General features: G+C 43.0%; 4 protein-coding genes across 4 annotated transcripts; all 4 read left to right on the forward strand.

Moving 5' to 3' along the window:
- Positions 1-1,880, forward strand: LOC115587000 (E3 ubiquitin-protein ligase TRIM39-like). Its single transcript, XM_030426534.1, has 2 exons — positions 1-102; positions 234-1,880. Exon 2 carries the CDS (start codon positions 243-245, stop codon positions 1,878-1,880), a length of 1,638 nt encoding a protein of 545 aa, XP_030282394.1. The 5' UTR covers positions 1-102; positions 234-242.
- Positions 1,881-12,337: 10,457 nt separating this feature from the next.
- LOC115586554 (E3 ubiquitin-protein ligase TRIM21-like) lies at positions 12,338-15,073 on the forward strand. Its single transcript, XM_030425697.1, has 4 exons — positions 12,338-12,599; positions 12,876-13,602; positions 14,396-14,710; positions 15,046-15,073. Exons 1-4 carry the CDS (start codon positions 12,338-12,340, stop codon positions 15,071-15,073), a joined length of 1,332 nt encoding a protein of 443 aa, XP_030281557.1.
- Positions 15,074-17,824: 2,751 nt separating this feature from the next.
- LOC115587336 (zinc finger protein RFP-like) lies at positions 17,825-19,838 on the forward strand. The gene has a single exon (XM_030427160.1). The coding sequence runs from the start codon at positions 17,834-17,836 to the stop codon at positions 19,466-19,468; it is 1,635 nt and encodes a 544-aa protein (XP_030283020.1). The 5' UTR covers positions 17,825-17,833; the 3' UTR covers positions 19,469-19,838.
- A 2,924-nt stretch (positions 19,839-22,762) lies between these two features.
- LOC115587331 (zinc finger protein RFP-like) lies at positions 22,763-25,363 on the forward strand. The gene is made up of 2 exons (XM_030427154.1): positions 22,763-22,863; positions 23,459-25,363. Exon 2 carries the CDS (start codon positions 23,468-23,470, stop codon positions 25,109-25,111), a length of 1,644 nt encoding a protein of 547 aa, XP_030283014.1. The 5' UTR covers positions 22,763-22,863; positions 23,459-23,467; the 3' UTR covers positions 25,112-25,363.
- Positions 25,364-25,884: the final 521 nt, after the last annotated feature.

Here is a 25,884-nt window from a genome sequence, read left to right on the forward strand (position 1 = left end):
CTGTGTCTTTGTACAGCTGATAATATTTACTGTGTTTCAGAAACCGGTATTACCTGTAACACAAAACCTGAACTGTACTCAGACAGGAAGTTCCACTCAGAGGTGAATCCAGGACACATTTTTATCCAACAGAGCTCATCATGACTCTCCTTACATTCCACTAGTAATAGTTTATTGAACATTTAATCAAGAGATATCTAATTACAGTGTTCATTCTCACTTTTCATCCTCAGACTGTAAACATGTCTGCTGCCAGCTGTCTGCTGACTGAAGATCAGTTTCTGTGCTCCATCTGTCTGGATGTGTTCACTGATCCAGTCACCATACCATGTGGACACAACTTCTGTAAAACCTGCATCACTAAACACTGGAATAAAAATGACAAGTGTCAGTGTCCCAACTGTAAAAAGACTTTCAACACCAGACCTGAACTGCAGGTCAACACGTTCATCTCTGAGATGGCTGCTCAGTTCAGACAGTCAGCTCAACAGAAAGCCAGCAGCAGCAGCTCAGAGCAACAAGTTTCCAAACCAGGAGAAGTTCCCTGTGACGTCTGCACTGGAACCAAACTGAAGGCCCTGAAGTCCTGCCTGGTGTGTCTGGCCTCCTACTGTGAGACTCACCTGGAGCCTCATCTGACAAAGTCAGGCCTGAAAAGACATCAGCTGATCGACCCTGTGGAGAACCTGGAAGACAGGATGTGTACGAAGCACGATAAACTGCTGGAGCTGTTCTGTAAGACCGACCAGATGTGTGTCTGCATGCTCTGCACCTATTCAGACCACAAGACACATGATGTTGTTCCTCTGAAAGAAGAATATGAAGGAAAGAAGGCTGAGCTGGGGAAGAGAGACGCTGAAAATCAGCAGAGGATCCAGAAGAGACGACTGAAGATTGAGGAGATGAAGCGCTCAGTGGAGCTCAGTAAGAAAGATGCAGACAGAGAGATAGCAGCTGGTGTTCAGGTCTTCAGCGCTCTGAAGGAGTCTGTTGAGAGAAGCCAGGCCGAGCTCATCGACACCATCAAAGAGAAGCAGAGAGAGACAGAGAAACAGGCTGAAGGCTTCATCAAAGAGCTGGAACAGGAAATCTCTGAGCTGGAGAAGAGAAGCTCTGAGGTGAAGAAGATCTCAAGGTCTAAAGAGAAACTGTTTGACTTCTTCCAAAGCTTCCCATCTCTGAACGCTGCTCCACCCACCAAGGACTGGACAGGAGTCAGCGTCCGTCCACATTCATATGAGGGGACTGTGGTGAGAGCTGTGAATCAGCTGGAGGAGACGCTCAGTAAACAGATGAAGAGGGTCGAGCTGAAGAGGGTCCAGCAGTATGCAGTGGATGTGACACTCGATCCTGATACAGCACAACCTGAACTCATCCTGTCTGATGATGGAAAACAAGTATATGATAGTGATGAAACAAAGAATCTTTCAGACAACCCAGAGAGATTTGATGAATGTGCCTGTGTCTTAGCAAAGCAGAGTTTCTCTTCAGGAAGATTTTATTATGAGGTTCAAGTTAAAGAGAAGACTGAGTGGGATTTAGGAGTGGCCAGAGAGTCGATCAACAGGAAGGGAGTCATCACACTGTCTCCTCAGAATGGTTACTGGACGATATGGTTGAGGAATGAAAATGAGTACAGTGCTTGTGCTGGCCCTTCAGTCCGTCTCTCTCTGAAGTGTCGGCCTGAGAAGGTGGGGGTGTTTGTGGATTATGAGGAGGGTCTGGTCTCCTTTTATGATGTTGATGCTGCAGCTCTTATCTACTCCTTTACTGGCTGCTGCTTCACTCAGAAACTCTACCCATACTTCAGTCCTGAATATAATGATGGTGGTAAAAACTCTGCTCCTCTGATCATCTCTCATGTCAATCACACTGAGTAGAACAAACATTTGATTTTCTGCAGAAAGAGTCACATCATTTAATGTAATAAATGTACATTTACTGGTGATATGTGATGTATATGTTGTTGTTTTCAGATTCTGATCAAAGTGCTTTCATCCTTTTTACAGTTAATGTATTTCTTTGATATTTCACTTTGATTTTTCTAACACAACTCACCAGTTTTACCACATTGATTGATATTATCTAATGTAGTCTCATTTATTCTAATAACAGCATTACCTGCCTTTATGTCTTGTCAGTGCCAGCTTTCTCTCAATTGCACTTTACTTTGTTGTTTTTATTGTAATTTTTATCTGTTATCTACCGTGTTTTTATTTCTTGTCTGTAAAGCACTTTGCAACCTTGTTAAGAAAAGTGCTATACAAATAAATGTTATTATTATTATTGTTATTATTATTATTATTATCATTATTATTTAACACTGTTAAATCATCAGAAAACAATGCACTCAGGAATGTGAAACATTTCTGTTTTGAGTTTAATCATGCTGATGTTTCTAATGACGAACAAATCATGTGATTAAAAACACCATCAGCTGTTCTCAGACTGACTTAAGCTGACGAGTTCCAATCCTCCATCACACCTGAGCAGGGTTGGGAATAACTAGTGATGGGCAATGATTTTCGATTATTCGAATAGCCGTTAAATCATAACTAATCGATTAGTAAATCATGTCTGAAAAAAAATATTCCTTTGTTTTATTGGCGCCTTCCACACGGGGGCAGTATAGCATTTGATACGCTGTGTGATGGGCTTACATTAGAAGCCACCGTAGAAGAAGAGCCATGGAGAGAGTGCTGCAGCGGTCAAAAAGTTCCGTGTGGAACTATTTCAAAAAAACAAGTGAAACAGAGGTGAAGTGTAATCTCTGCGAGGCAAAGCTTGCATATCACAAGTCTACGTCAACCATGCACAGTCAGATGGGAGCGAAGCACCCGATAGAAAGTGGAGGCCCGTCGTCGTCACAGCAACAGTCAATGGCCAGCTATCTCACTACTAGACGAAGAACATGTGATGCCAGACGCGCGGAGCAAACAGCGTCCCTCATTTCAAAGATGACTGCAAAAAACATGCTCCCCATCCGTTTCGTTGAAGGTGAGGGTTTTCAGAGATTGATTAATTGAAAAATAATCGATTAGTTCCCTGTGATTACCGAATAGTAGTTCTGCTTGAAATGCCCATCCCTTGGAAAAACGGCGTTAGAATAAACGGCGTGACTAACAGCGTCATTTTTTTCAGTAACGGGTCATCTAACTAATTACTTTTTCCATCGTTACCATGCCGTTACCGACTATTAAATGTGGCGCGTTACAATCTGAAGCTGATCATTGAAGCTGTTGTCATCCGACTCGGCTCTCAGCCACCGGAGCTGCAGAGCTGTTTTTTTTCCTCCGGTGAGGGAGGAGGGAGGGGCGAGACAACCGCATAAGTGATGAGTTCTTAAGCCAATCAGTGGCAATGTTCAGTTTACACACAAGCCACACACGCACACAGCAGTGGGATGGGATGGGAATGGGATACTCGACTCCTTTTACTGACTCGAGTTTGTATGAGTCACTCACTAAAGTGAATCGGGTTTTCGAGTCACTTGAGTCACTTGAGTCAGTCACCAGAGTGTGCAGCACACTCTATGATTTTCTAAATGTCACTTAGTAACTTGATGGGGCAGAACTGCAGGAGAGGGACAGCAACACGGTTGTAGTTTATTTTCAGTTTTTCTGAGACTTCCCGTGAATGGAGCGTAGCAGTACATTGCTCAGGCGAGGTAGCGGCTCTCTGACAGCAGGGGAGCAGGGAGGGAGGGAGAGCGAGTGAGCTGAGCTGCCTGTGACCTGCGAGTCTGGGGTGCTAAGTCCTGAATGGCGCGGAGCAGCAAGTTGGCGAGTTTCTCAGGTAAGGGAGGGACTCTGCGAGCTGGGAGGGAGAGCGAGTGAGCTGTGAGCTGGAGCTACTGGCTCAGTCAATCGTTCTTTTTCTGGATCAGCCTGTGATACAGCTCAGCTAGGGGAGTTGAGCTGAAATAATGACCAGAGCTGTTGCTTCAGCCACGGAGCTAATACAGCAATTAGCTTGATACACTTACGCAAGTGCAGTTAGAATAACAGTTGTGTGGCATGTCTCCTCTTTGCTGTTAGCTGGTGGTAGCAGCGGTGAGTCAGTGAACGAGTTAATGGAGACAATGACTTGTAACTCCCGAGTCAGTAAAACGAATCCCGAGTTTTGAACGATTCGTTCATGACTCGCACATCACTACACAGCAGCCTCGCACACACAAACTAGCAGAGGTGAACTGCAGCAATGACGAGTCCGGTATAAAACTTTTATACTGGAGTAATTCAGTTACTAACTCAGTTACTTTTTGGAAGAAGTAACTAGCAACTACAACTAATTACTTTTTAAAAGAAACGTGCCCAACACTGCACAGTAACTGATCTCTCCTGTTAATCACACTGAGGAGAACAAACATTTGATTTTCTACAGAAAGATTCACATCATTTAATGTAATAAATGTATATTTATTGGTGATGTTTGATGTATATACTGTTGTTTCTACAGATTCTGATCAATGTGTTTTCAGCCTCTTTTTAGTAAATGTTTTTCTTGATGTGTCACTCAGATATTTAACACAACAACACACCAGTTTACAAAACTGATTGATATCACGTAATGAAGTCTCATTAATTCTAATAAGTGCATTACCCCTCCAAGACTGTTGAATCATCAGAAAACAATGAGCACAAAAGTCCTTTGATTTTGTTTTTCTTTATGAATAAAATAGAAAAAGCAAAAAAACATTTTATTGTGTCTGATACATGATTAAGTTTGTTATTCATAAAAGCTGTCAGCTGTTCTCAGACTGATTTTACTTCCATACAAATATCCGATTACTATGATTTTCTTGAGAATTTCTGTTTTTGGGGGCTTTTTATTTTCCCACCATGACTGGGAATCTGATGAGGAAATACTGGACTTTTACTCCACTACATTTGTCTGTGCGAATTTATAGATATATATTTTACATTCAACAGGAAATAAACTCATGTCTCTGTTGTTTTGTAATCTTGTAATTAAAAATAACTTTGTTTCAGGTAACTGTAGCTGCATTTTGGCATTCTGAACCCGCAGAGGGACTTCATGTAATCCATTATCTTATTTGATGAAGTGACCTCCAGACATCTACAGAAGTTTACTGACTGACTGCCACAATATGATGCATTTCACTTTCTCAAATTTATTTTATAAAAGCGTTCAGATCTAAAGCCTCCTGAAACAGCTGTGACATTAGTGTCATGACTGTAGATTCTTGGTTGTTGTGTTGTGTCTGGTTTTGTCTTGTAGTTTCTTGTATTTGATTTCTGTCTATGTATCTTGTCTTGTGTCTTGTTTTTCCCATGCCCTCATGTGTCCTTTAAGTTCTCCTGTGTTTTTTCCTATGTTCCCTCTGCCTCCCTCTGTCCATTGCCCTGGTCCCTTCATGTTCTCATGTGCTCCTCCCCTTCGTTATCTTACCTGTTGGTCCACCTCACCTGTTCCTCGTCTTGTCATCAGTGTTTGTGTATTTAGTCTCTGTGTTCCCTTCACTCCTTGTCTGGTCATTGTTCTTGTCAGCGTCCGTCTTTGTCCATGCTCCAGTCTGTTCCTTGTTCCCCCACGGTATGTGTTTTTGGATTTGAGTTTTGTATTGTTCCATGTTTGATTTGAACTTTGCCTTTTTCTTTGTACTTTGTCTTGCCTTTTAGTTGCTACTTTGCCTTACAGTTTTTGTTGCTACTTTGCCTCTTGCCCCTGTTTTGTCTGCGGCTATTTTTGTGTTCAGCTTTGAAATAAAGCTCGCCTTTCGTTCCCTCATATCCCTGCCTCTTGTGTAACTGCATTTGGGTCCACCTTCCCCCTTCCAAAGTCTTCCCTTTAAAACCCCGACCTGACAGAATGACCAGACCTGAAATGGACCCAGCAGTTGATGGCTTTGCAGTAATTCGCTGGTACCAGGACTTTATGACCAACCCCGCTAGCAGGGCTCGTCAAATCGCTGCTAGCAACCTTTTTTTTTTCAAGCCACAGCCAAGCTACCAGCCCAAACCCACGCCACAGCCACAGCCACAGCCAAGCTACCAGCTCATGCCTCAGCTCCAGCCTCAGCTGAAATGTCCCCTTTTTGTGGAACCCGCCTGGCCTACAAAATGCCTCCACCAAGAAAGCGACATTCTCGGCAGCGTCCTGGCTCCTTGAAGTCTGGCAATGGAGCCCCAACTCCATTGTCAACTGCACAGCCAGCGCTTGCCGGGTTTGCACCGCTAAAGGTGTGGCTGACACCCACACCTGCCAGTGGCCCTCAGTCGGCGGCCCGGTCAACACCTGCCAGTGGCCTTCAGTCGGCGGCCCGGTCGACGCCTGCCAGTGGCCTTCAGTCGGCGGCCCGGTCGACACCTGCCAGTGGCCTTCAGTCGGCGGCCCGGTCGACGCCTGCCAGTGGCCTTCAGTCGGCGGACCTGATGGCACCTGTTCCTGCCAGTGGCCTTCAGTCGGCGGACCTGATGGCGCCTGTTCCTGCCTGTGGCCTTCAGTCGGCGGACCTGATGGCGCCTGTCCCGGCACCTTGGTCGGAGGCCCGGGCGAGGCCCGTCCCTGCTCCTCGGTCGGAGGACCGGCCGAGGCCAATGCCAAGTCCCGTCCCAGCGCCTCGGTTGGAGGACCGGCCGAGGCCTGTCCCAGCACCTCGGTCGGAGGACCGGCCGAGGCCTGCTCCTGCTCAGAGTCCAGTGCCAAGTCCTCGGTCGGAGGACCGGCCGAGGCCTGTCCCTGCTCCTCGGTCAGAGGCCCGGCCGAGTCCCATGCCAAGTTCAGACCCTGCACCTCGGTCGGAGGCCCGGCCGAGGCCTGTTCCTGCACCTCGGTCGGAGGCCCGACCGAGGTGCGAGGACCGGCCGAGGCCTGTCCCTGCTCCTCGGTCGGAGGCCCGGCCGAGTCCCATGCCAAGTCCAAACCCTGCACCTCGGTCGGAGGCCCGGCCGAGTCCCATGCCAAGTCCAAACCCTGCACCTCGGTCGGAGGCCCGGCCGAGTCCCATGCCAAGTCCAAACCCTGCACCTCGGTCGGAGGCCCGGCCGAGTCCCATGCCAAGTCCAAACCCTGCACCTCGGTTGGAGGCCCCGCCGAGGCCCGTTCCTGCACCTCGGTCGGAGGCCCGGCCGAGTCCCACGCCAAGTCCAGCGCCTGCTCCTCGGTCGGAGGCCCGGCCGAGTCCCACGCCAAGTCCAGCGCCTGCTCCTCGGTCGGAGGCCCGGCCGAGTCCCACGCCAAGTCCAGCGCCTGCTCCTCGGTCGGAGGACCGGCTGAGGCCAGTACCAAGTCCCGTGCCAAGTCCAGTGCCAGCTCCTTGGTCGGAGGCCAGGCCGAGGTCATCTGCCGCCAGCGACCCTTTATTGGCTCACAGGCCACCAGCTCCCTGCGAACCTCTGTTGGTGGTCCGGCAAAGGCCCAGGAGGGTTTCCCAGTCAGCGATCCGGCCTCAAGAGGGCTTCAGCCTTCGCCTCCGCCGCCGGCCTCCAGTGGGTCCCAGCCCACGTCTTCGCCGCCGGCCTCCAGTGGGTCCCAGCACACGTCTTCGCCGCCGGCCTCCAGAGCGCCTACACCTTCGCCTTCGTCGCCGGCCTCCAGTGGGTGCCAGCCCACGCCTTCGCCTTCGTCGCCGGCCTCCAGTGGGTGCCAGCCCACGCCTTCGCCTTCGTCGCCGGCCTCCAGTGGGTGCCAGCCCACGCCTTCGCCTTCGTCGCCGGCCTCCAGTGGGTGCCAGCCCACGCCTTCGCCTTCGTCGCCGGCCTCCAGTGGGTCCCAGCCTACGCCTTCGTCTTCGTCGCCGGCCTCCAGAGCGCCTTCGTCTTCGTCGCCGGCCTCCAGAGCGACTACGCCTTCGTCTTCGTCGCCGGCCTCCAGAGCGCCTTCGTCTTCGTCGCCGGCCTCCAGAGCGACTATGCCTTTGTCTTCGCACCCGGCCTCTGGGGGGCCCCAGCCCACGCCCCCGCCCTCCAGTGGGTTCCAGTCCTTGCCTCCACTCTCCTGTTTTGGACCTTGGCCCTCCTCCTGACCCCCCTCCACCCTCCCAGCTTCACTTGGACTTAAGTTTTGAGGGACATCTGGGAGCTGTCCCTTGAGGGGGGGGTACTGTCATGACTGTAGATTCTTGGTTGTTGTGTTGTGTCTGGTTTTGTCTTGTAGTTTCTTGTATTTGATTTCTGTCTATGTATTGTGTCTTGTGTCTTGTTTTTCCCATGCCCTCATGTGTCCTTTAAGTTCTCCTGTGTTTTTTCCTATGTTCCCTCTGCCTCCCTCTGTCCATTGCCCTGGTCCCTTCATGTTCTCATGTGCTCCTCCCTTTCGTTATCTCACCTGTTGGTCCACCTCACCTGTTCCTCGTCTTGTCATCAGTGTTTGTGTATTTAGTCTCTGTGTTCCCTTCACTCCTTGTCTGGTCATTGTTCTTGTCAGCATCCGTCTTTGTCCATGCTCCAGTCTGTTCCTTGTTCCCCCACGGTATGTGTTTTTGGATTTGAGTTTTGTATTGTTCCATGTTTGATTTGAACTTTGCCTTTTTCTTTGTACTTTGTCTTGCCTTTTAGTTGCTACTTTGCCTTACAGTTTTTGTTGCTACTTTGCCTCTTGCCCCTGTTTTGTCTGCGGCTATTTGTGTTCAGCTTTGAAATAAAGCTCGCCTTTCGTTCCCTCATATCCCTGCCTCTTGTGTAACTGCATTTGGGTCCACCTTCCCCCTTCCAAAGTCTTCCCTTTAAAACCCCGACCTGACAATTAGCATCAGTACTTTTACTTTAAACCAGATTATTTTTGTTGCACTCATCTTGACCTGAAGGACAGAAAACTAATACAGTTGGCTGATTGAAAATATTATGATTGAATTGCTGTCAGACTTTAGTTTTTTAATATCTCATATTTATCAGTGGTAGTTGTGTCAGTGTTTTTACACTTATTAACCGACACAAGTTCAACTATAAGAGCAACATGTGATTTTGAGTCATTTGGACACTTTTAATGCTTGTAGTTGTCAGTTTTGTCACATAATATTAAACCATATTGACTTCATTCATGTCAAATAACTTCCTTATTTACTATCAATAAGCAGAATTTAGTGTAATAAGTGCTTCATAATGACTAATAAAGAGCCAATATGCAGCTTAAAAGCAACTAGTTGATACCAAGAATAAGAAAAAGCAAACACTCATATTGTTACAAAGCTCTTTCAAGGTGTTTCCCAACAAGGCAATAAAAGCTCACTTACACAGCTGCACTGAGAGGAGGAGCAACTCTGAGAGAAGAAAAGCTTCAATGTCACATTTCCAGCAGTAAGAGAGAAAGTTTGTCTGAGTGACAGCAGAGCTGCAATCCAGACAAGTCTCTCTGTTTCTCTCTGAAGGAAAATTCAACTGAATCCATCAGGATTTTCTCAACGGAACAGCAGAATCTCTGCAAACACTGGTGAGTAAACTGACCTACAGACAAAATGACCCGACTGATAATCAGGTCGACAATGAGTTCAAACCAGAATATGACTTTTTTATATTTGTGTCTCCTTATAAAGAATATTATCAGATGAAAATGTGTCATTGTTGATAAAAACATGTAGCCTAAATGTGTCCAGAAGTACAAAAAGGTTAAAACAAACCACAGTGACTGAACTCCGGCTGGTTAAACTTGTGTTTCTGACTTGTTATTGAAACATTAATGTTGATATTGGGTTTGTGACAACACATGCTGCACACATAGAAGACAGTAACTAAATCCAACAGTAGCAGAGTGAAAAGTATCACCACTCGTCGTTTTAGAAGCTAACTAGCCTAGCCTAGCTTAGACTTTGGAGTGTCCAAATTACAGACGACAGTATCTGCCATCAGGTGACTGTGATGTGTAAAAACGTATTAAAACTTTGATGAGTACCTTGAACTTTAGACACTTTATCTCACTGTTTATACTGTTGTCTGCCTTTGTAAAGCAGAACAGCTGATAATATTTACCCTGATATTAACACAAACCTGAGCTCTACTCAGACAGTGTTTCACTCAGGGCATATTGTCACCTGAGGTCCGTCAGTGGTCGTGGGAGTTTTGGAGATAAATAGTTTGATTGTCCTGCAGTCCAGAGCAGCTTCCATCTCTTCTTCTGCACATTTAATGTGTCTGATTCTCTGAACTCTGTATCTTCATCCTCTCTCTGGACCTCCTCTTCCTCTTCCTCCTCCTCCTCCAAGCTGACACTCTGACACTAAAGCTCTTTGGACACAGATGGTGATTTTTCTTCTGATGCCTCAAATTCTTCAATAAAACAAACAATAGATACAAATACTGGATAAATATATCATTTGCTTAAAACAGTGACTTTCATCAAATTAGTTTCATGTAAATTTCCATCTAATTCTACATACGTTCAATGTAAATGTCACATTAAATGTAAAAGTTTTTCTGAAACATGAGTCATTGTGGAAAATAGGTGTGCACTTTATTAAAGGAGACAGAACAACAAATAATAAACACTTGAGACATTTGAAACACACATAACATATATGTAGAAGGTCCCCATAACTTTACATTAATAATCAAAGAAAGACATAAAGTTTATTCAACTCTGCATTCATTTAATTTAATCAGACCAAATAGTTTACTCACCTCAATGCAACATGAAAGAAAAACATTGCATTAAATGTGACGTGTAAACGAAACACTTAAATTCACATTATTAGGCAAACTGTGTTTTACATTCACAGGAAATCATAATACACGTGTTAAGTTAAACATCTGTATTTTGAATAGTATTGATACTGTTGATGTTTGAATTAGGTAACTTGGTAAAACAGTGAGGTCAGTCGCCAAAGTATACTCAATCTGCCATGTGAAACTGAGCAGGTACTGCAAGAGATCAAAACCTCTGAGAACAAGGTCCAAGAAAGCTGCCCAGTGTGGTTTATCACAGCAATCAAAAAGTCTTTGATGGACAGCAAAATCCAAACCCAAAGGTTGGCAAACTGCGAAAACCTACATACATGTCACCACTGTGACTCTGATCACTCTGGTTAGATAGAAAAAACACACACAAAGATACACACACTCCAGTTCATGTTTTACCATTTAACAAAGACACAATGTGCATGATTGTTGCTTTACTAATTGTCAAACATCTTCCTGTGATTTTACGTAGATTATTAGCTACATCTGACCTCCTGTCTCCAATCTAAAGAATATTATGAAGTACAAATGTGTCAGTGTTGATAAAAACATGTAAGTGTATCCAGAGGTACAAAACAGGTTAAAACAAACCACAGTGACTGAACTCCGACTGGTTAAACTTGTGTTTCTGACTTGGTATTAAAAAATCAATTTTGATGCTTCAACATTTTGGTCATGAAGTTTGTTACACCACATACTGCACACATAGAAGACAGTAACTAAATCCAACACTAGCAGAGAAAAAAGTATTACCAATCGTCATGCTAAAAGCTAACTAGCGTAAGATGCCCTTTGGAGTGTCCAAAGTACAGACGACAGCATCTGACTTCAGCTGACTTTAAAGGTATAAAACTGATGCTTAAAAACGTGTTTAATAACTTCCTGTAATTTTACATAGATTATGAGCTACATCTGACCTCCTTCTGAAGACTTCCATTTTTATGTATATGAGATAGGTATTATCGCAACATTTTCTTGAAGAAAGCTCTTCGAATGTTATGGTCCACACCACTGACACTGTTCTTCAGTTAGCCATCAGTGATGAGTTATTTTTTTTCTTAGTAAAGCACAGGAAGATGCTTGAATGTTGACACATGCACAATAAACATATATAGACCTATAATCAAATGTTACAAATGAAACAAGGTTGTGTTACAACATACTCTGGTATTGGGGTAAGTTGTAACAATGGCACTCCTTGCATTTGACATCCAATTATGAATTCTGTGATCTAGTTTGAGAAGTTAATAATGTTGCTATTTGTAGTAGACAGATGAGGGTACTTTGTGTCAAAATTTGAGTCCTCTACCACAAACATTCTGCAAGTTACAGGAGCTAAGACAAAAAGTGCTAAAACCATCCCTGGTCTCCCCTACATCGACTCTGATAAAGAACACTTTCTTTAACATATGAAACTAAATCAACAAATTACACTTAAGAAATATAAAACATGAGGCCAATTAAGTCAAATTCTTTAATTTAATCTAATTATCTCTTATACGTCCACATGAAGGTATTGGAAAAGACGTCAGCATTGTCTCATTTCAACAATAATTAATTGATGTCATCTTGGAGTGGTGGCAGCATAACAACAACATTAATGATGATTATTACCAATCACTGCTCTATTTCCTCCAATTAGATTCTCTGAAAAAATGTTATTATACTTTTGTTTTTTCTTGTCTTTTCATCCTCAGACTGTAAACATGTCTGCTGCCAGCTGTCTGCTGACTGAAGATCAGTTTCTGTGCTCCATCTGTCTGGATGTGTTCACTGATCCAGTCGCCATACCATGTGGACACAACTTCTGTAAAACCTGCATCACTAAACACTGGGATAAAAATGACACGTGTCAGTGTCCAAACTGTAAAAAGACTTTCAACACCAGACCTGAACTGCAGGTCAACATGTTCATCTCTGAGATGGCTGCTCAGTTCAGACAGTCAGCTCAACAGAAAGCCAGCAGCAGCAGCTCAGAGCAACAAGTTTCCAAACCAGGAGAAGTTCCCTGTGACGTCTGCACTGGAACCAAACTGAAGGCCCTGAAGTCCTGCCTGGTGTGTCTGGGCTCCTACTGTGAGACTCACCTGGAGCCTCATCTGACAATGTCAGGCCTGAAAAGACATCAGCTGATCGACCCTGTGGAGAACCTGGAAGACAGGATGTGTACGAAGCACGATAAACTGCTGGAGCTGTTCTGTAAGACCGACCAGATGTGTGTCTGCATGCTCTGCACTGTTTTAGACCACAAGACACATGATGTTGTTCCTCTGAAAGAAAGATATGAAGGAAAGAAGGCCAAGCTGGGGAAGAGAGACGCTGAAATTCAGCAGATGATTCAGAAGAGACGACTGAAGATTGAGGAGATGAAGCGCTCAGTGGAGCTCAGTAAGAAAGATGCAGACAGAGAGATAGCAGCTGGTGTTCAGGTCTTCAGCGCTCTGAAGGAGTCTGTTGAGAGAAGCCAGGCCGAGCTCATCGACACCATCAAAGAGAAGCAGAGAGAGACAGAGAAACAGGCTGAAGGCTTCATCAAAGAGCTGGAACAGGAAATCTCTGAGCTGGAGGAGAGAAGCTCTGAGGTGAAGAAGATCTCAAGTTCTAAACAGAAACTGTTTAAACTCTTCCGAAGATTCCCATCACTGAACGATGCTCCACCCACCAAGGACTGGACAGGAGTCAGCGTCCGTCCACCTTCATATGAGGGGACTGTGGTGAGAGCTGTGAATCAGCTGGAGGAGACGCTCAGTAAACAGATGAAGAATTTGTTTGAGGCCGAGCTGAAGAGGGTCCAGCAGTATGCAGTGGATGTGACACTCGATCCTGATGTAGTGCATCCTAGATCAAGTGGGTCTCATCAGACAGATTACTGTAGATGTGTCATTTCGAAGAAGTGTTTTACGTCGGGAAAATTTTACTTTGCGTTTCCAGTTAATACGAGCTCTACATGGACTTTAGGAGTGACCATACGGTCTTTGGTGGTTAAGAAAACCTCTCTGAGCCCCAGAAATGGTTACTGGACTGTATGTCGTCAACGTCATGGTGAGCACTTCGCTCTTCCTAACATCCCAGTCCGTCTCTCTCTGAAGTGTCGGCCTGAGAAGGTGGGGGTGTTTGTGGATTATGAGGGGGGTCTGGTCTCCTTTTATGACGTTGGTGCTGCAGCTCTTATCTTCAGTCCATGTGTTAATGATGGTTTTGAAACCGACAATTTTGAAGCATGTGTAATACTCTAAATAGAAACACTTGATCTTTCCTTCATGTTGTTTGCAAATAATCTACCACAGTTGATCCTACCTAATGTAGTGATGTTGACAAAGTCAGTCAAGGTGTTTTTTATGCATGATAAGAGTTCTGGCACATAACTGGAGATCATTCTATGAAACATTATTCATCTGAATGGAAGATATTTGATGGTCAGACCACAGCAGAGTATACACTCTAGTACTCTATCACAGTATACAGAATGAGCCATAAGCTAACCTCAGATGAGTTTCCTGTCCTCATTTATCCTATGAGCTGAAGAGGGTCCAGCAGTATGCAGTGGATGTGACACTCGATCCTGATACAGCACATCCCAACCTCATCCTGTCTGATGATGGAAAACAAGTTAAACATGGTGATGTAAAGAAGAATCTCCAAGACAACCCAGAGAGATTTGATACTTGTACCTGTGTCTTAGCAAAGCAGAGTTTCTCTTCAGGAAGATTTTATTATGAGGTTCAAGTTAAAGAGAAGACTGAGTGGGATTTAGGAGTGGTCAGAGAGTCGATCAACAGGAAGGGACACATCACACTGTCTCCTCAGAATGGTTACTGGACGATATGTTTGAGGAATAAAAATGAGTACAAAGCTTGTGCTGGCCCTTCAGTCCGTCTCTCTCTGAAGAGTCGGCCTGAGAAGGTGGGGGTGTTTGTGGATTATGAGGAGGGTCTGGTCTCCTTTTATGACGTTGATGCTGCAGCTCTTATCTACTCCTTTACTGGCTGCTGCTTCACTCAGAAACTCTACCCATTCTTCAGTCCATGTCCTAATGATGATGGTAAAAACTCTGCTCCTGTGATCATCTCTCCTGTCAATCACACTGAGTAGAACAAACATTTGATTTTCTACAGAAAGATTCACATCATTTAATGTAATAAATGTATATTCAGTGTTGATGTTTGATGTAAATATTGTTGTTTCCACAGATTGTGATCAATGTGTTTTTATTGTTTATACTATAAATGTTTTTCTTTATGTCACATTGATATTTACTACAACAACACACTAGTTTTACCACATTGATTGATATTATTTAATGTAGTCTCATTTATTCCAACAACTGCATGACTATTATAGTATCAGAAAACAATGTACTCAGGATTATGAAGCAATTGCGTTTTAAATTTTAACCATTTTATTGTCTGATCAGTGTGAACATAAGACGAGCTGTATCCTGACAAAACATCTATAAATGAGCAAAAGTTATTAGATTTTTTTCTTAATAAATGAAACAGAAAACGCAAAAAATAACATTTTCTTGTGTCTGATTGATTATTTAGTTTGTTATTGATATTAACAGCTGATGTTTCTAATGGCGACCAAATCATGTGATTAAAAACACCATCAGCTGTTCTCAGACTGACTTGAGCTGACGAGCTCCAATCCTCCATCACACCTGAGACAGCTGGTAGTGTGAGATGATGTCATGTTATTGAAGGTTTGAACAGCTGATACGAACTAAACCAGAGATCTGAGGACGCCCTCTAGTGGAGACACCACCACTACAAAGACACCTCAGTCTCTTGTTATGAGGAGAAAAGTTATAAAATATTCTTCATGTTACTTTAATTATTTGCTTGTTATTGCTGGATAAAAATGATTCTGATTATTACAAAGATTTCACTTGATATCACAGAAATCATGAGTTTTATAAAACAACATAATTCTCTTCTTCAATCAATCTTTTCTGGTTATCACGTGATAAAGTGGCAGGTTGTTATAATACAAAACTTCTCCATCACCTCCAGCAAACGTAAACCCCTTTCACATACTCACAAGGTCTGATAATAATTAGTTATCATAAAATATTGATGAAGGTTTGTGAACACAGAGCGCTGCAGCTGTCCAGATGTTGTCTAAGGTGAGAGTTCAAGTCCAGTTCAGGATTTTGAGGACGTTCCTCTCCCTCTGTTAAATATCTCAGTGGAACTAAATCTTTCTGTGTTTGGATCCTATATAATGTAACACGACGTCTCAGAGGAAACCAGGAGACAAATGTTCTGGATATTTCAAAAGAAGAAGGATCCAATGAAAAAAGTGGACATCACAGACGAGACATCCACTCGTCTCCTGCTGCATACCATCCTGTCTGATGACATCAACCTCAACCAGTCAGAGACTCAAACACATAACAGCTTCTTATAAGAAGAACAAAACCTGCAGCAGGTGGTCGACTCTTCTCTAATTCATCTGTTTTAGAAAACCAAACACCTGCATGATGTGTGAGTCAGGGAGAGACAATGAGCCTGAACAGAAGATGTACTGAGTGTTATGTCAAGTCATCTAATGTCAGATAATGCAAAGTGTGTGAGGTCATTTAATGTAAAGTAAAGCTGTTGTTATGTTGGAGAAGGTGAACTGAACACAACACAACTGTTAGTAGAGATTAAATGACAGCTGACGTCGCCCTCTGGTGGAGATTTTAACAAACTGCAGCCTGACGCTCTTCTGCTCCGTCTACACTTCAGGATTTTCAAACTAATGCAGGAAATAAAAGTGATGATTATAAATCTATGTGTTTTATCAGACAGGCTGCTGATATTTGAGTGGTGTCTCCTTCTCTCTCTAACTGAGGAGATTTTTCTAAAAAACACAATTTTAATCTGATTTAAAAGTCCAACATGGAGGATTTAGTGGCATGTAGCAGTGAGGCTGCAACCAACTACACCCTCCTCGCCTCACCCTCTCTTACTGTAGTTGCTGAAGTGTTTGGTTTGTCCGTTCTGGGCTGCCGTAGAAACCTGACAGACTCTGTGGAAGAGGAGCTGCTCCCTCTGTGGATATAAAAGTCTCTTTTAAAGTAACGAAAACACAACGATTCTTAGTTTCATGTGATTTTACACTAATGAAAACATCATGATTAATATTATATTTCATTTCCTGTTGATCTAAAGACACAGTTTGTTCTTGAATATCTTCCACTGACCTCTTTTCTTATGTGCTTTATTTGTAACTGAATCTTCTTTTGGCTGCTGTAAACTTCCACTGCTGAGAAAAGACCAAGAAACAAAAAAGTAAAAACTTGTTCCAAAGTTTTGTCAACAAGTTTCACAGTGAGTCACTAAAACTGAAAGAGCTTCACTGAGAAGAGGAGCAACAGGGAGAAAAAACTGGAATGTCACATTTCCTGATATAAAAGTGAAAGTTTGAGTGACAGCAGAGCTGCAGTCCAGACGAGTCTCTGTGTTTCTCTCTGAAGAAAACTTTCTCAACACAACAGCAGAATCTCTGACAAACACTGGTGAGTACACGGCCAATTTCAACATGTACATTTAGTCAGAACTACAAAACAGGTCTAAATCAAACCACAGTGACTGAACTCTGGATAAAGTTAGATAGGACACAGTCACAGCTAGCTTTAGCTTCAGCTAATTTACCCACTTTGACTGATCTGTCTCCTGATATTAAAACATCATGCTTGATACCTGATATTAATTGAGTTTGTTAAACCACATACCTTTACTGTAAAGCACAGCAGCTCAATCCAACCATAACAAAGACAAACACAGATAAATTAGTCTACTAAAGGCTAACTAGCCTAGCTCAGAGCACAGTGTCTGATGTTATCAGACAGTGTATTTTATTGCCTTTAAAAGCACAAAATGGCTGTTTTACAGCTTATGTCGCTGTTAAACACTTACGTAAGAAGCCTGGAACATATAACTCTGTCCTTTCAACTTTACTGTTTCTGCTCTGTGTCTTTGTACAGCTGAAAATATTTACTGTGTTTTAGAAACCGGTATTACCTGTAACACAAAACCTGAACTGTACTCAGACAGGAAGTTCCACTCAGAGGCGTATCCAGGACACATTTTTACCTGTCAGAACTTACCATGACCGTCCTTATATTCCACTTAGTAATAGTTTATCAAACAATTAATCAAGAGATATCTAATTACAGTTTTCTTTTTCTCACTTTTTATCCTCAGACTGTAAACATGTCTGCTGCCAGCTCTCTGCTGACTGAAGATCAGTTTCTGTGCTCCATCTGTCTGGATGTGTTCACTGATCCAGTCAGCACACCATGTGGACACAACTTCTGTAAAACCTGCATCACTAAACACTGGGATAAAAATGACACGTGTCAGTGTCCCAACTGTAAAAAGACTTTCAACATCAGACCTGAGCTGAAGGTCAACACGTTCATCTCTGAGATGGCTGCTCAGTTCAGACAGTCAGCTCAACAGAAAGCCAGCAGCAGCAGCTCAGAGCAACAAGTTTCCAAACCAGGAGAAGTTCCCTGTGACGTCTGCACTGGAACCAAACTGAAGGCCCTGAAGTCCTGCCTGGTGTGTCTGGGCTCCTACTGTGAGACTCACCTGGAGCCTCATCTGACAATGTCAGGCCTGAAAAGACATCAGCTGATCGACCCTGTGGAGAACCTGGAAGACAGGGTGTGTACGAAGCACGATAACATGCTGGAGCTTTTCTGTAAGACCGACCAGATGTGTGTCTGCATGCTCTGCACTGTTTTAGACCACAAGACACATGATGTTGTTCCTCTGAAAGAAGAATATGAAGGAAAGAAGGCCGAGCTGGGGAAAACAGAGGCTGAAATTCAGCAGATGATCCAGAAGAGACGACTGAAGATTGAGGAGATGAAGCGCTCAGTGGAGCTCAGTAAGAAAGATGCAGACAGAGAGATAGCAGCTGGTGTTCAGGTCTTCAGCGCTCTGAAGGAGTCTGTTGAGAGAAGCCAGGCCGAGCTCATCGACACCATCAAAGAGAAGCAGAGAGAGACAGAGAAACAGGCTGAAGGCTTCATCAAAGAGCTGGAACAGGAAATCTCTGAGCTGGAGAAGAGAAGCTCTGAGGTGGAGCAGCTCTCACAGTCTGAAGACCACCTCCACCTCCTCCAAAGCTCCCCATCACTGAACTCTGCTCCACCCACCAAGAACTGGACAGGAGTCAGCGTCCGTCCACCTTCATATGAGGGGACTGTGGTGAGAGCTGTGAATCAGCTGGAGGAGACGCTCAGTAAACAGATGAAGGAGGCCGAGCTGAAGTGGGTCCAGCAGTATGCAGTGGATGTGACACTTGATCCTGATACAGCACATCCCAAACTCATCCTGTCTGATGATGGAAAACAAGTTAAACATGGTGATGTAACGAAGAATCTTTCAGACAACCCAGAGAGATTTGATACTTGTGCTAACGTCTTAGCAAATCAGAGTTTCTCTCCTGGAAGATTTTATTATGAGGTTCAAGTTAAAGAGAAGACTGACTGGGATTTAGGAGTGGCCAGAGAGTCGATCAACAGGAAGGGAAACATCAAACTGTCTCCTCAGTATGGTTACTGGATGATATGTTTGAGAAATAATAATGAGTACAAAGCTTGTGCTGGCCCTTCAGTTCGTCTCTCTCTGAAGCATCAGCCTCAGAAGGTGGGGGTGTTTGTGGATTATGAGGAGGGTCTGCTCTCCTTTTATGACGTTGATGCTGCAGCTCTTATCTACTCCTTTACTGGCTGCTGCTTCACTCAGAAACTCCACCCACTCTTCAGTCCATGTAATAATGATGGTGGTAAAAACTCTGCTCCTCTGATCATCTCTCCTGTCAATCACACTGAGTAGAACAAACATTTGATTTTCTACAGAAAGATTCACATCATTTAATGTAATGAATGTGTTTTTATTGGTGATGTGATATGGTTGGTTTCACATTCTGATCAATGCGATTTCATTGTTTTAACTATAAATGTTTTTCTTGATGTGTCACTCAGATATTTACCACTAACAACACACCAGTTTTACCACATTGATTGATGTTACCTAACGTAGTCTCATTTATTGTAATAATTGCATTACCTGCCTTCAACACTGTTAAATCATCAGAAAACAACGTACACAGATATGTGAAATATTTGTGTGTTGAGTTTTGTCTGATCATTGTAAATATAAGATGAGCACCCTGACAAAGCATTTATAAAAGAGCAAAAAGTGATCTGATTTTGTTTTTCTTTATGAATATAACAGAAAAAGCAAAAAAGCAAAATCTTGTGTCTGATTGATTATTTAGTTTGTCATTGATATCAACAGCTGATGTTTCTAATGACGACCAAATCATGTGATTAAAAACACCATCAGCTGTTCTCAGACTGACTTGAGCTGACGAACTCCAATCCTCCATCACACCTGAGACAGCTGGTAGTGTGAGATGATGTCGTGTTATTGAAGGTTTGAACAGCTGATATGAACTAAACCAGAGATCTGAGGACGCCCTCTAGTGGAGACAAGACAAACTGCAGCCTGTGTCCACATGAGGACCTGCTCTTAATAAAGAACTACAGTCTGATGCTGAAGCAGATTACATGAAGGCAGAACAATGAAATCTAAATGGTTCAAGTTCTCTGATGTTACTGAGGAGCTTCTCTGTGTGTTATGTAAGAACAGACTTTAACTTTAAAATAATTGTACTCAGCTTACCCCTTAAAAGTCCAGAATCACAGAGAAGCTCTTTAATCTACAGCTGTGGTTCAATCAGAAGGATTCTCCATCTCAGGTAAAAATGTTCCTCCTTGTAATGTATTTGTGAGAAATGTTTCCGGAGGAGAAAAACTGCTCAACACTTTGGAGAACAGCAGTGAAGTGCAGAGGGATTAGTTGCTGTGATGGATCACAGACTGTTTAGTGCTTGGAACAGATACACACTTATATGTTACAGTCACAGACAGGAAGTAACAAGGTAGTCACTCGCATACAAAATCAAAAAACTTAACTTGCCCTACGTTTCTGTTTCTGGGGGCTGTTTTACTTTTTCACCACTGTGAGAGGAAATATTGTAGTTTTTACTCTACTAACATCTGGATTTGCTGTTTGCAAATTCACATTTTTCATTTAACAAGAATTCATCTCAAATAACTGTTGTTGTGTTATCTTAAAACTCAATTAATTTGACAAATATGACATGCATTTTTTTCACAGTCTTAAAAATATCCTCATATTAAGGGACGTCATATCATCCATGCTGTTGTCTGATGACATAACCCCCAAAACCCGATGATGTAAACTTTTTAATCCACAGTGACAGCATGGTGCATTTAATGTTCTCATGGGTATTATAAAGTATTCTGATCTAAGGTCAGCTGAAGCAGAAACATCAACATCAGTCATTTTCCATCGTGACACACAACACTGGATATTCAAATAATAAACTGAAATTCCTACAATTTCTACAGAGCACTTTTAATTTGAGTCACGGCAACAGCAAATGTCTCAATCACCAAAAACATTTTGGTAAGTCAAATGGGCTAAATTTGATATTTGAGAGAAAAATCAATTCTCATCACCGTGTTTATAAGTAGAAATCAACATTTACTCCTGTAGTAGACTCGTGTGGTAAAATGTTCAGACTTTTGACTGAAGGGTTCAAGATGGGAATCTCAAATTTTAGCACTGGCCAAATTTTGCTGAATTTAATATTGCACGATTTTGAATGATTGCCAATCGCCTCACGCGGGGCACCATATGTAGTGTTAGTATATTGTAGTATCACGCAACATTAAATGGGAGACTTGGGTTAAATTTGGCTATCAATAATAATTTATGATTATCAGGGATAAATACTTATGATTATTTGAGTGAGAGACTCAAACACATAACAGTTTCTTATAAGAAGAACAAAACCTGCAACAGGTGGTCGACTCTTCTGTGATTCATCTGTTTTAGAAAAACAAACACCTGCATGATGTGTGAGTCAGGGAGAGACAATGAGCCTGAACAGAAGATGTACTGAGTGTTATGTCAAGTCATCTAATGTCAGATAATGGAAAGGGAATGAGGTAATTTAATGTAAAGTAAAGCTGTTGTTATGTTGGAAAAGGTGAATTGAACACAGCACAACTGTTAGTAGAGATGAAATGACAGCTGACGTCGCCCTCTGGTGGAAATTTTAACAAACTGCAGCCTGACGCCCTTTTGCTCCGTTTACACTTCAGGATTTTCAAAATAATGCGAGGACATAAAAGTGATAATTATAAATCCCTCTGTGTTTTATCAGACTGACTACTGATGTTTGAGTGGTGTCTCCTTCTCTCTCTAACTGAGGAGATTTTTCTAAAAACACAATTTTAATTTCACTCAAAAGTCCAACATGGAGGATTTAGTGGCATGTAGCAGTGAGGCTGCAACCACCTACACCCTCCTCACCTCACCCTCTCTTACTGCAGTTGCAGAAGTGTTTGGTTTGTCCATTCTGGGCTACCGTAGAAACCTGACAGACTCTGTGGAAGAGGAGCTGCTCCCTCTGTGGATATAAAAGTCTCTTTTAAAGTAACGAGAACCAAACAATTCTTAGTTTCAGGGGATTTTACACTGATGAAAACATATTTAATAACATTATATTTAATTTCTGCTGATAGTACCTCCTAAATCCTTCACACTGGACCTTTAAGACAGCTTTGAAAGTATTTTAAAATTACAGTGAAGCCCACTTTCTGTATTCCTCTGTGTAATGTGACAGGTTAGAAATCACACAACAAAAGCCTCACAGAGAAAAGATGCTGAACAGTTTGGAAAGCAGCAGAAAAGTGAAATGACAGACTGAACAGTGAGCTGAACACTGGAGTGTTGGTGGGATTGTAGAGGGAGCGTTGTGGCCTGTTGATCTAAAGACACAGTTTGTTCTTGAATATCTTCCACTGACCTCTTTTCTTATGTGCTTTATTTGTATCTGTATCTTCTCTTGGCTGCTGTAAACTTCCACTGCTGAGAAAAGACCAAGAAAAAAAAAAAAGTAAAAACTTGTTCCAAAGTTTTGTCTACAAGTTTCGCAGTGAGTCACTAAAACTGAGAGAGCTTCACTGAGAGGAGGAGCAACAAGAAGAAAAAAGTGGAACGTCATATTTCCTTATATGAAAGTGACAGTTTGTCTGAGTGACAGCAGAGCTGCAGTCCAGACGAGTCTCTCTGTTTTCAGCTGAATCCATCAGGTTTTTCTCAGCGCAACAGCAGAACCTCTGCAAACCCTGGTGAGTACACTGACCTACACAGACCTGACTGAAGATTTATTAAAACTGAGTTAAAACCAGAATCTGACACTTTAACACATGTACACCGAAAGTACTGAGCAGATTAAAACCAAACCACAGTGACTGAGCTCCAGCTTATTAGAGTTACACAGAGTCCAGTCGCAGCTGCTTTCAGTTCAAACTGATTTTACCATCTTTCTCTAAGCTGTTTCTGGTATCAACACAAAACCTGAGCTCTTCTCAGACAGGAAGTTTCACTCAGGATGTCGCCATTTTAACAAACACCCGTCAGTGGCTGAGTATTGTAGAGAGAAACAGTTTGGGTTTCCTGCAGCTTCCATCTCTTCTTCTGTACATTTAATGTGTCTGATTCTCTGCTGTCTGTATCTTCATCCTCTCTCTCTGGACCTCCTCCTCCTCCTCCTCCTCCTCCTCCTCCAAGCTGACTCTCTGACACGAAAGAGTTTTTTCTCTTGCTCTGCTCTGACTTTTTCATGATGACACTCCTTATGTTCCACTTGTTAGATTTGTTCAAGTATATATTCAACTTTAATGCAATTACAGTTGTTGCTGTATTCTCACTTTTCATCCTCAGACTGTAAACATGTCTGCTGCCAGCTGTCTGCTGACTGAAGATCAGTTTCTGTGCTCCATCTGTCTGGATGTGTTCACTGATCCAGTCACCATACCATGTGGACACAACTTCTGTAAAACCTGCATCACTGAACACTGGAGAGTTAACGTCCCGTGTCAGTGTCCCAACTGTAAAGAGGTTTTCTACACAAGACCGAAGCTGCAGGTCAACACGTTCATCTCTGAGATGGCTGCTCAGTTCAGACAGTCAGCTCAACAGAAGGCCAGCAGCAGCAGCTCAGAGCAACAAGTTTCCAAACCAGGAGAAGTTACCTGTGATGTCTGCACTGGAACCAAACTGAAGGCCCTGAAGTCCTGCCTGGTGTGTCTGGCCTCCTACTGTGAGACTCACCTGGAGCCTCATCTGTCAGCTAAACAGCTGAAAAGACATCAGCTGATCGACGCTGTGGAGAACCTGGAAGACAGGATGTGTACGAAGCACGATAAACTGCTGGAGCTGTTCTGTAAGACCGACCAGATGTGTGTCTGCATGCTCTGCACTGTTTTAGACCACAAGACACATGATGTTGTTCCTCTGAAAGAAGGATATGAAGGAAAGAAGGCCGAGCTGGGGAAGACAGATGCTGAAATTCAGCAGATGATCCAGAAGAGACGACTGAAGATTGAGGAGATGAAGCGCTCAGTGGAGCTCAGTAAAAAAGATGCAGACAGAGAGATAGCAGCTGGTGTTCAGGTCTTCAGCGCTCTGAAGGAGTCTGTTGAGAGAAGCCAGGCCGAGCTCATTGACACCATCAAAGAGAAGCAGAGACAGACAGAGAAACAGGCTGAAGGCTTCATCAAAGAGCTGGAACAGGAAACCTCTGAGCTGGAGAAGAGAAGCTCTGAGGTGGAGCAGCTCTCACAGTCTGAAGACCACCTCCACCTCCTCCAAATCTTCCCATCTCTGAACGCTGCTCCACCCACCAAGGACTGGACAGGAGTCAGCATCCATCCACCTTCATATGAGGGGACTGTGGTGAGAGCTGTGAATCAGCTGGAGGAGACGCTCAGTAAACAGACGAAGAAGCTGTTTGAGGCCGAGCTGAAGAGGGTCCAGCAGTATGCAGTGGATGTGACACTCGATCCTGATACAGCACAACACAAACTCATCCTGTCTGATGATGGAAAACAAGTTAAACATGGTGATGTAAAGAAGAATCTCCCAGACAACCCAGAGAGATTTGATACTTGTGCCTGTGTCTTAGCAAAGCAGAGTTTCTCTTCAGGAAGATTTTATCATGAGGTTCAAGTTAAAGAGAAGACTGAGTGGGATTTAGGAGTGGCCAGAGAGTCGATCAACAGGAAGGGACAAATCACAGCATCTCCTCAGAATGGTTACTGGACGATATGGTTGAGGAATAACAATGAGTACAAAGCTCTTGCTGACCCTCGTGTCTCTCTCTCTCTGAAGTGTCGGCCTGAGAAGGTGGGGGTGTTTGTGGATTATGAGGAGGGTCTGGTCTCCTTTTTTGACGTTGATGCTGCAGCTCTTATCTACTCCTTCACTGGCTGCTGCTTCACTCAGAAACTCTACCCACTCTTCGGTCCAAGTCCCAATGATTGTGGTAAAAACTCTGCTCCTCTGATCATCTCTCCTGTCAATCACACTGAGTAGAACAAACATTTGATTTTCCACAGAAAGATTTACATCATTTAATGTATTGTATGTGTATTTATTGGTGATGTGTGATGTAAACATTCTTTTTTTGTCCCGATTCTGATAAATTATCTAATGTAGTCTCATTTATTCTAATAACTGCATGACTATTATATTATCAAAAAACAATGTACTCAGAGTTGTGAAGTATTTTCATGTTCTGATCATTGTAAATATAAGAAGAGCTGCATCCTGACAAGAAATGTATAGAAGAGCAAAACGTAATTTGATTTTGTTTTCCTTCATGAATAAAATAGATAAATACATTGTATTGTGTCTGATTGATTATTTAGTTTGTTATTGATATCAACAGCTGATGTTGCTAATGATGACCAAATCATGTGATTAAAAACACCATCAGCTGTTCTCAGACTGACTTGAGCTGATGAGCTCCAATCCTCCATCACACCTGAGACAGCTGGTAGTGTGAGATGATGTCATATTATTGAAGGTTTGAACAGCTGATATGAACTAATCCAGAGATCTGAGCACGCCCTCTAGTGGAGACACCACCACGACAAAAACACCTCAGTCTGTTATCATGAGGAGAAAAGTTATAAAATATTCTTCATGTTATTTGAAATCTTTGCTGGATACAAACGATTCTGGTTTTTATTACAAAGATTTCACTTCATATCACAGAACTCATTATTTTCATACAACAACATATCTCTTATTCAGTCAATCATTTCTGGTTATCGATGATAAAGTGTTAGTGGTTATAAAATAAA

This window comes from Sparus aurata, chromosome 8 (genome assembly GCF_900880675.1).
Source record: "Sparus aurata chromosome 8, fSpaAur1.1, whole genome shotgun sequence".
NCBI classification, from domain to species: domain Eukaryota; kingdom Metazoa; phylum Chordata; class Actinopteri; order Spariformes; family Sparidae; genus Sparus; species Sparus aurata.

Coding starts and splice junctions, on each gene's coding strand:
- LOC115587000 (XM_030426534.1), top strand. CDS start 243: ATGTCTGCTGCCAGCTGTCTGCTGACTGAAGATCAGTTTCTGTGCTCC.
- LOC115586554 (XM_030425697.1), top strand. CDS start 12,338: ATGTCTGCTGCCAGCTGTCTGCTGACTGAAGATCAGTTTCTGTGCTCC. Junction 12,600..12,875: donor TCAACAGAAAGCCAGCAGCA/GCAGCTCAGAGC, acceptor GCACTGTTTTAG/ACCACAAGACACATGATGTT. Junction 14,711..15,045: donor GTGATCATCTCTCCTGTCAA/TCACACTGAGTA, acceptor TTGTCTGATCAG/TGTGAACATAAGACGAGCTG.
- LOC115587336 (XM_030427160.1), top strand. CDS start 17,834: ATGTCTGCTGCCAGCTCTCTGCTGACTGAAGATCAGTTTCTGTGCTCC.
- LOC115587331 (XM_030427154.1), top strand. CDS start 23,468: ATGTCTGCTGCCAGCTGTCTGCTGACTGAAGATCAGTTTCTGTGCTCC.